General features: G+C 37.4%; 1 protein-coding gene across 1 annotated transcript in view; it reads left to right on the top strand.

Annotated features, from left to right (window-relative positions):
- LOC127934931 (krev interaction trapped protein 1-like) overlaps nt 1-6,124 on the top strand; it is a 7,575-nt gene extending 1,451 nt beyond the window's left edge. The window contains exons 5-17 of the mRNA XM_052532499.1: nt 1-80; nt 455-698; nt 1,193-1,308; nt 1,432-1,575; nt 1,744-1,900; nt 3,542-3,649; nt 3,754-3,910; nt 4,068-4,219; nt 4,463-4,629; nt 4,723-4,810; nt 5,287-5,493; nt 5,580-5,696; nt 5,776-6,124. The exon at nt 1-80 is cut by the window's left edge and continues 50 nt beyond it. Of these exons, the coding sequence (XP_052388459.1) occupies nt 1-80; nt 455-698; nt 1,193-1,308; nt 1,432-1,575; nt 1,744-1,900; nt 3,542-3,649; nt 3,754-3,910; nt 4,068-4,219; nt 4,463-4,629; nt 4,723-4,810; nt 5,287-5,493; nt 5,580-5,696; nt 5,776-5,853 (1,815 nt within the window). The 3' untranslated portion in view covers nt 5,854-6,124. The remainder of the gene's footprint in view (nt 81-454; nt 699-1,192; nt 1,309-1,431; nt 1,576-1,743; nt 1,901-3,541; nt 3,650-3,753; nt 3,911-4,067; nt 4,220-4,462; nt 4,630-4,722; nt 4,811-5,286; nt 5,494-5,579; nt 5,697-5,775) is intronic.
- Nucleotides 6,125-10,000: the final 3,876 nt, after the last annotated feature.

Here is a 10,000-nt window from a genome sequence, read left to right as displayed (position 1 = left end):
CATGACATTATGCGTGTGTGTAATGAAACCAGTGCCCATTTCTCCTCCACCACCTCAAAGATGCTACTCGCTCTGGACAAGTAAGTCTGAACATCGACCCTGACCACCAAAGTGTCTGGAAATCATGCTGATAGGACTTATTTTAGAAACTTTTTTTTCTATGTGGCTTATTAACTGTTGGATGTATTGTCATAACTATTGTTGTTGTTATAACCAGTAGCCTTTCGGTTAGTATTAGGTAGAGGTGACATTCTCATTCTATGATTGGACAAATATCAGTACTTTTGGTCTGTTTTCTTGGTAGAGAAAAACTTGAAATGTTATGTTTTTATTTTCTAAAAGTTTATTGTATTCCCTTTTTAGGAATACATTTGCATTGAAAGACAAATGTGTTTTGAATAGTTGTTGTTAACTACAGTAGGTGTTAATAAAGTATTGCCACTGCTTGTGTCAGGTGGTTAGCAGAGCAGCACACTGTGCCTCACGCCATTACTGCACTTTTCCGGCCGGCTCCAGTAGAACGTGTGAAGACTAATGTGAGTAATCCAGCCTATGCAGTGGAAAGCAAGCAAACCAACGGCCCACTCCATATGGGTTATACAGCTCTGGAGATCAAGAGCAAGATGATGTCCCTGGAGAAAGCGGACTTGTGCATTGAGAACCCGCTTTATGGGTCAGATCTGCAGTACACTAACAGAGTGAGACACTATTTTATGATTATGTCCAGAAAAGTACTGTAGGTTGTGTTTTGAATTGCATTCATAGCCATTTAATTGAACAGACCCAAGTACCCTACTATTTAAAGGTTTGGGGTCAATATAGAAATTAATGCTTTTTATTCAGCAAGGACGCATTCATTTGATGAAAAATGACAGAAAAGATATTTATAATGTTATATAATTTCTATTTAAAATAAATGCTGTTCTTATATAATGAACACAATTATCCTCATTTAACAGAAATGTTAAGCAGTACTGTTTTCAACATTAAAAATACGATTTTTTTTCTTAAGCACCCAATCAGCGTACTAGAATGATTTCCGAAGGATCATTGAAGACTGACGCTGAAGACCTTAAAACATCTTATTGGCCTCAAACTCATTAGTCATTTGTCTTGTGCAATTCTTAATTGATCACTTAAATACATAATAATAGTTAAAATGATGATTTAACTATTAAACTCTTGTATAAAGGTGGACAAAGTCGTCATCAACCCTTACTTTGGCTTGGGAGCACCAGATTATTCCAAAATCCAGATTCCAAAGAGAGACAAATGGCAGCACAGTATGACCAGTGTCACAGAAGACAAGTCAGTATATGCACTTAAAATGTCAATGTTCTGTGTATTATATTAAGACAATAATAATCAGAGATATATACATCTGTTGGTGGATTGATCATGATTTCTGTCACCACTCTGTGTGTCCTGTAGAGAGCACCAGTGGGTGGATGATTTCCCTCTGCACCGCAGTGCCTGTGAAGGAGACACTGAGCTTCTGTCTAAACTACTGGACAGTGGTTTCTCGGTTAAACAGCTGGACAGTGACCAGTGGGCACCCATTCATTACGCATGCTGGTAAAAAACAGCTTCTTGTTTCTTTCAAGTTTGTTTAGGTCAGAAATATGAGATCACTTGGATCCCTTTTCCTTATTTTCTTATCTTATCATCTCTCCACTTTGCTCAATTAAATTATATAATAGGCTCTCAAAAATATAAATCAATATGTTTTTCCTCTGACTACAGGCATGGAAAGGTGGAGGCCACCAAGCTTCTGTTGGAGAAAGGGAACTGTAACCCCAATCTGTTAAACGGCCAGCTGAGCTCTCCTTTACACTTTGCAGCCATTGGGGGCCATGCTGAAATTGTACAGCTGCTTCTGCAGCACCCGGACATAGACAGAGTGAGAAATACAATATTTTATATTTAATTGTCTGTGCCAATTTCCCCTTTTTTATATTCAGATTACCTGTGCCCTTAAAACACTATTCATTTAAATTAAATATAATATAAATCATATTAATATAATTAATGTATTAACAAAGTAATTAATTGAATGAAAAACACTTTTTTTAAAATAGTGTAGAATGTATTATATATATTATTATTTTATCTTCTGTATGGGGTTTCTAAGGCAGCCATATGAATGGAACATAGGAAAACTATGAATTTGGCACACTTGTAGTGAAGGTCAAGAATAGCGATCTGGGTCTCTAGGACTCACTCTATAGTGCTATCACTAATAAAAGAATTCAACATTGAAATAGTTATAACTTTTGAACCCTATGTTCTAGAAGAATTACTCTGATTACTCACCTCGAACTGTACACATTCGATATTTTACATTAAAGGATTAGTTCACTTTTAGAATAAAAATTTCCTGATAATTTACTCACCTTCATGTCAACGTTCATGTCTTTCTTTCGTCGGTCACATAAGAAATTAATTAATTTTTCTCCATATAATGGACTTCAGTGAGGACCAACTGATTGAAGGTCCAAATGGCAGTTTCAGTTAAGCTTTAAATGGATTTACACGGTCCCAGCCCAAGAAAAAACAAACAAACAAACTTATATATACTTTTTAACCACAAATTAAGCTTGAACACCTAGTGTTCCAGAGATATAAAGATTTTTGCAAAAACGGACCGAGTTGCACAGAAATGACTGAACAGATTTTTTCTATTCACTACAGTTCCATGCCGGTGTTGATTTATGCTAGTTAGCTTAGCATGCTAATTGGTTAGCATCCTAACCGGTTGCCATTCTTTCTAATGTGGCTCTTCGGCTTAGGTTCAGGTAAACCATAGGCTACATTCGAATTAAGTTAGTTTAGCATGCTAATGTTTAACATGCTAAGTAACTTTTTTGGTGAGCTCATTGTCACACGGAATCTTCTCCTCAGCAGTTTGGTGATCATGCATGAGTGTCTAGCTCAGTGTGTTACACCATAGATCCTGAATGTTTAATGTCATGGGTTCGCATTCAGTGTGACACATGCAGAGACCGCAAGAGGTACTGTGGCAAGAAATACAGCTGAAGTTGCTTCTTTTACAGATGTTGTGCCTGTGAATGATTTTAATTGAATTTATTAAATACTACATGCAGTGCATGTACATCCAAATTCTTACATTTGATTTGATTCTCAATGTACTATTGAGCTTTGGCATCCATATGAATGCACATTTCTTGGTGACACTATAAGATAAGTGTTAGGCATCTAACCAAGAGGTTGTCAGTTCAAGTCTCTTGTGAAGCAACTTCATAAAATTACTTACATATTTACATACTTAAATGTACTTATTTCTAAAACTTTTTAGTAATCTTAGGATTGGTAGGACATCTCTCTAGACTTTCAAAAATCTGAAAATCTTTGCAATACAGCAATAAACCCTGTGAATAAGCAGTCTGCAGAATGGATAAATGGATGGAATAGCAAACTATACTTTTATAAATGGCTAATTCACTTTTAGCACATTACTACCATGTTAGATTGATTAATTATTTTGGGATTTTGTTATGATACAATCTCTTTTCATTTTAAGCATATTGAGGACCAACAGAAACGATCCCCTCTTCAAGTATGTGAAGAGAACAAGCAAAACAAATGGGAGGAGGCGGTGAAACTCCTTCAGCAAGCCAACAATAAACCAGTGAGAGTGAAACCTCTTCGTTCTACTACACAGTGCTTCTGCTCCAGAGAGCTGCCATTCTGAAGTCTTGTAGATACTGAGTAGTGTGTTCTGGTGTGTTTCAGTATGAGAAGGTGAGAATTTATCGCATGGATGGATCATACAGGACTGTGGAACTGAAACATGGGAACAACGCAACAGTGCAGCAGATCATGGAGGGCATGAGACTGTCGCAGGAGACACAGCAGTACTTCACCATCTGGATCTGCTCAGAGAACCTCAGTGAGACACCACACACCTGCTAAAATACACTCACAACACAAGTCAGATATCACCTTCACTTACTTCTGTAACATTTCTGTCCATTACATCAGATTTTGCCTCATGCTTTTCTTATTTGATCTGGATTGAGACAAATCTGACCTGTGGTGTTTTTCAGGTCTGCAGCTGAAGCCATACCATAAACCCTTGCAGCACTTACGGATCTGGAGCGAGATAGTAACTGATCTCACCGCTCTGGATCCCCAAAGGGAAACTTCTCAGCTCTTCCTGCGCAGAGATGTTCGACTACCCTTAGAAATAGAAAAAAAGGTTTCTGGCAGAATGTTATTATATCTTTGCTCAATCTGTTTTTGCTCAATAATTCCACCTGATCCACATGGTGTTTTGAAAGCAATGGTTTAGAGCAAGGGTCCTCAACTCTAGACCTCGATCCAATCCAGGTTGGAGCTAATCTCTGCAGGAAAGTGGATCTCCAGGTCCAGAGTTGAAGACCCCTGGTTTAGAGTCTTTTTCTACATTCTTCTGTGAAACTAATGTAAGCTTCCCTCCTAGGTTGAAGATCCAAAGTCCATCCTCATGCTGTTTGATGAAGCTCGTGACTGCCTCCTCAAAGGCTTCCTATCAGCATCAGATGGCAAGCTAATTACTCTCGCCAGCCTCCTCCTGCAGATTATTTATGGAAACCATGACAGCAAGAAGCACAAACATGGCTTTTTGAAGTATGTAGCTCATTCCTCATCGATTGCCCCATATTGACAATTACTGTTTCCGTGCCTGTGGTAAAAGACATGAATATTTCTTGTTTAATGCAGTGAGGAAAACCTCAAATCAATAGTTCCAATCTCAAAGGTCAAGAGCAAAGCACATCACTGGACTAACAAGATACTTCACGAGTACAAGGTGTGTCGATTCAGATTTTCTTTTAATGTTGCTGTTGGTAAGATTTTTAATGTTATTCCAATCTTATGTTCACAGAGGCCGCATTTATTTGATACAAAATATTAACATTGAAAACAACTGTTTTCTAATTTCATATATTAGAAAATACAATTTATTTTTGTAATGGCAAAGCTGAATTGTCAGCATCATTACTCCAGTCTTCAGTGTCACATGATCCTTCAGAAATCATTCTGATTTGTTGATCTGATGCTAAAGAAAAATTCATAATTATTGCCAGTATTGAAAACAGTTGTGCTGCTTAGTATTTTTGGGGAAGCCGTCATATAGTTTTTCAGGACTCTTTGATTAATCGAAAGTTAATTATCATCTTACTGACCCCAAACTTTTGAACAGTAGTGAATACAGTGTGTTCTTCTTAAATGGGAACTTTCTTTCTGCAACTGGTCCGATTTTCTCAATTGTTTGTGTGTCGGTAGAATTTGAGCACTAGTGAGGGAGTGAGTAAAGAGATGCACCACCTCCAGAGACTCTTCCTGCAGAACTGCTGGGATATCCCAACCTATGGGGCGGCTTTCTTCACAGGACAGGTGCTCACCAAGGCCAGCTCCAGTACCCACAAGGTCATCCGAGTGTATGTGGGTGTGAACACCAAAGGCCTGCATCTAATGAACATGGAGACAAAAGTAACTTTAAATCATATGCTTCCACATGTGTTTTATTCCTCAAGTCTTCTGTGACATTGTGTTTTGTTTTGTTTTTTATTAACCAGGTGCTTCATCTTAGTCTGGAGTATGGGACATTTGTGTGGCAGTTGGGTCAGGCTGACCAATATGTCCAAATACACAGTCTAGAGAACAAGAAGAACTTTATTGTACACACCAAACAGGTATTTGTCTCCCTTGCATCTTGACATTCGTTGTGACAATGTGAAACCTGAGTGTGTGTGTGTGTTTTTTTTTCTCCAGGCTGGCCTTATCGTCAAGCTGCTGATGAAGTTGAGTGGACAGATCACACCAAACGACAAAGCTGCATCAGATAAATAAGCGTACGGTTATCCCCATCACAGAGAAGCACCATGTGTTTGCCTTTTGCCAAATATTTGCAGTTTATTTATTATTAATAGTTGGACTTAGAGTTGTTTATACCAAAAGGAGAGATATTACATATCATCATAAATGTTAATCTAATTCACCATGTAATATTTTCTCACTGTATATAGCATATGCATTTTATAATGTCATGATACATTTGTGCTTTTACCAGTTTTTGTAAATATTACGAACCATTTTAATAATAATAATAATAATAAAATCACCCAAAGATCCCTTTGCATGTTTTGAAGAATAATAAGTAAAAGCCTTTATTATTTATTTTCTTATACACTGGGAGAACAATCAGCTTTCAAAAAAATTATCCTCATGTAAATCCGTAATAATGTTCAACTAATAATTTCACAGATACATTTCCATGATCATTGCAGCCATTTGAAATGACTACATTTTTCTTAATTTTTTAAAAATGCTAATTTGCTAAGAGTAATTCAGACTGAATTGTGAACCTGAAAGAAGCTTTTTCATATATGGATTTTTTGGTTGCACTTTATTTTACAGTACATATACTAACATGTACTCATAGTGTACTTACATAGTATCTATCTAAAAAAGTTCTGGTAATACAAGGTAACTACATGGGGTAGGGTTAGGTTTAGGGGTAGGTTCAGGGTTAGTACCTTGTTATTACATAGTTATTGTAAATACTATAATAAATACATAGTATGTACATGAGGAACAGGACTGTAAAATAAAGTGCTACCAATTTTATATATATATATATATATATATATATATATATATATATATATATATATATATATATATCTATTATTTTTGGTACACTTAATATAAAGTTTATAAAATAATTCTTAGACACAAGAATATGTTTTGTGCACATTTCCATTCAGGCTGTCTTTTCTGAGATAAATGGCTTGTTCTGAATTGTCAGAGCAAGCTTGATGGCAGCACATTCAGCCTTTATAATATTGTCATGTTCTTCTCTGCTTTATGACCGGAAATCTTAATCTTATTTCTATGTGAGGTCCAATGAATGCAGCGTAACATTTGCATTATTTTAAGCAGCACGTCCAGAGATTGTTAATATATATCACATTTATGGATGCACTGAGACTTCATTAAGTCCAAGATCTAATCCAGAGTCTACAGATAACTGAAGGAAATGCATTTTTGCTTGCATTTTTTCTCCACTATGCACGTTTTGTGTCTCTCATTCAGCTTCCTTTAGGTGATAAATAAAAGGTCCTTTAAGAGCTGACAGGATTTTGTCAGTCAAGCCTTTCAATATGTTCCCTCCTTCCTTCTCTCACTTATTCGCCTGTGTAGTCATTGTACACAACAGAAGGCAGAAACCAGACTTCTGTTGCTGTTTCTCTAGAGAATGAAAAGATTGTTCTCGGTCTGCCAAAACGATGTGGATTCTCCATTCCTCTGAGAATTCCATGTCCACAAAAGTGAGGAAAACGTTTTTGCTCTTAACAAACCGTTGAGTAACAGTGTCCGACTTCCCAACCACTCATTTGTTTGTGGCGCTGAAAGGGAGATCTTTCAGCAGCTAAAACCCATCTAAAGTCAGAGAAAACTTGCTGTAAAACAGAGACAGTGATGCCTCATTGACATGACTGAGATCTTTCTCACACAATGCTTGAATGGGGGCTTAGAGGAGCAGAAAGAAGGAGAAGGGGAGGGGAATCTTTTCAGTTCTTCAAATGCAACAATAGTCTTTGTCTACAATGTCCCTCCGTTCTTATTGGGGTTACTGACAGGGATGGGGTGGAGGGGCTGGATTTCCATAGAAACAGTGACAAAACAAGCTGGTGCCAGAGCAGGAGAGACACAAAACAAGCTTAAAATCCGGGATGGAATCTCGGTATCGATCTCTGCAATTTAGTTCGAAGAGACAGTGTGCCTAAGAAGGAGAAAGACTGAAGTGAAAGGATGGCTAAAGCTTCGGTTGTGTAGAAGAGAAGGCAATGAAAAATACTGGCGCGGTATAAAAGCACTCTTATCATTTCAGAGGGACATTTGGACCAGAACTCTGTTGTGCTCGCGGTTATTGCTCGACTGGATATCACAATGAACTCCGAAACTCAATATGAGGACTCAGTATCCAGCATGGTTCTGGAGAACATCAAGAACAGGCTGTTACATGCTTTCAGAACATCAGCAGAACCAAGAACCTCTGCTGACACAGCTATTCACCCGATCGGAAAGAGTTTCCAAGTAAACGAAGAGCTTCGGAGAGCCAAAATAGATGGAGCCATAACTTGGTTAAGATCAGAACTGGTAAGTTTAAAAACCACTTACTCTATTACATCCTAAGTGACATTTTAAATTGTGGTGTTGGATTGTTTGTTTTTTGATGGATGGGTATGTGACTGTGTCTAATCTGTTGCTGTGTGATTGTCATGCAGCTGGAGATGCGCTCTCAGGATTGTCAGCTGGCTCAGACTCTGCTGGGTCTCGATCAGGAGATTCAGAGGCTCAGACGGGAGAACGGATCTCTGCTCCTGGAAGCTGACAGCGCTGACCACCTGTGACCCCATAGGGTAATCAATGCACTGGCAAGCAGATGTGTGTATAGGAGTGGAAAGAAACATGTTTGACAGAAATAACTCTCCTTTCCTGGAGAGCGCTTTGTGAAAACTTGACCATATCAGTCAAACTGGGTGATGAGATTTGCAATCAAAACTACATATACCACCCTTTACGCCTGGCATTAACATACACATTTTGGTGATCGAATCATGATTGGAAAGCAGGTGTAAATTCTAACACTAAATTATCAGATTTCTATGCAATGATCACACTGGGGATGTATTGGAATTATGGTATACATGCAATGCAGGTCAAAGTATCTTAATAATATACTGTAGGCTATACATAATATTATTCAGATACAAAACAAATGTTAATACCAGATGTAAAGGGCACTAGCCTTAAGAAGTATTATTTTATAAGTATGCTTTGCATAGATAGAATTTCTATGAATAACTATAGATGATGTAGTGCATATATATTCTTCATATTACTGAGATTGTGACCATCTGTTGTATGACTGAAATACCAAGTGTTGATGTTTGTTCAGCTTTAAAAAAAAACATGTTTTCATCTGTTTTTTGAAAATGTCTTGATAGATGATTTAAACTTCTTATTTGCATCATGAACAAATTACTCTCGACACTGATCAGGTTTATAGGTTTTAATCATCATACTTGTGGTACTAGTAATAAGTGTGATGTCAAATCATGTCTTATATCATTAGTTTTTTTATATTTGTCCTGGAAAAAATTGATAATCAGTGAATATATGTTCATGTCTTTATCAAAAAGAAAAGAAAAATCTAAGTGTTCCATGCTATGACTCTCACAATACAATAGAAATGAGTTGTTTATTGTTCTGCTTTCAGAACATTACATTTCTGGTAATTTGCTGTCAGTGTCATAAAAACATCATACAACACTTAAGCACTTAGTTTGAAAATGCACTCGAAAATGAAATACAATGAAAGAAAATGAATTTACAAATATACAGGCTAAGAGCTGTTTAAGTAAAACAAACTTCCTCCGTGCATTCTAAAGTATATCTATTTGTGCATTCAGGTAGAATAGCAGTCTATCACCAAAGACAAGTTTCTCACAGTGTAAAACATTTGACCTTTTCTCTTTAGTATGTTCTGAACTTAAGGCAGTTGTGTTACTTCGGTTGTTTTAAATACAGAGTCCAATAAAACATGAAATTTCTCACATAATTTGTTCTTCTGTGAGACTCAACACTAAGACTCAACACTAATGTAACATGCATAATGGAACTTGGTGTATTATTAATCAAGCACATGTGATCTGAACTGGAGGTTTCAGGGCACAGATCTGCGTCTACTAAAGGCCTGCTTGGGTGTGTAGGCTGCAAGAGAAGCGGGGCTCATGCATGTGCTAAAGGAGTAGATGGAAGTGTAAAAGCTCATTTCTCCAGAGAAGGAGGAAATACTGCTGCTTCGCCCACCCTCACTCCCAGAGTCCCAACAAGTTTCCTCTTCCTCCTCTTCCTCTTCTTCTATGGCTTTTGCACACTCCTGCTTCAGTTCCTGAATGCCGTCATGGAGATCCATCAGCTGGCGAAT

The sequence above is a fragment of the Carassius gibelio genome, chromosome A19, assembly GCF_023724105.1.
Source record: "Carassius gibelio isolate Cgi1373 ecotype wild population from Czech Republic chromosome A19, carGib1.2-hapl.c, whole genome shotgun sequence".
In the NCBI taxonomy this organism is placed as follows: Eukaryota; Metazoa; Chordata; class Actinopteri; order Cypriniformes; family Cyprinidae; genus Carassius; species Carassius gibelio.
This window is presented reverse-complemented; position numbering and strand designations above follow the sequence as displayed.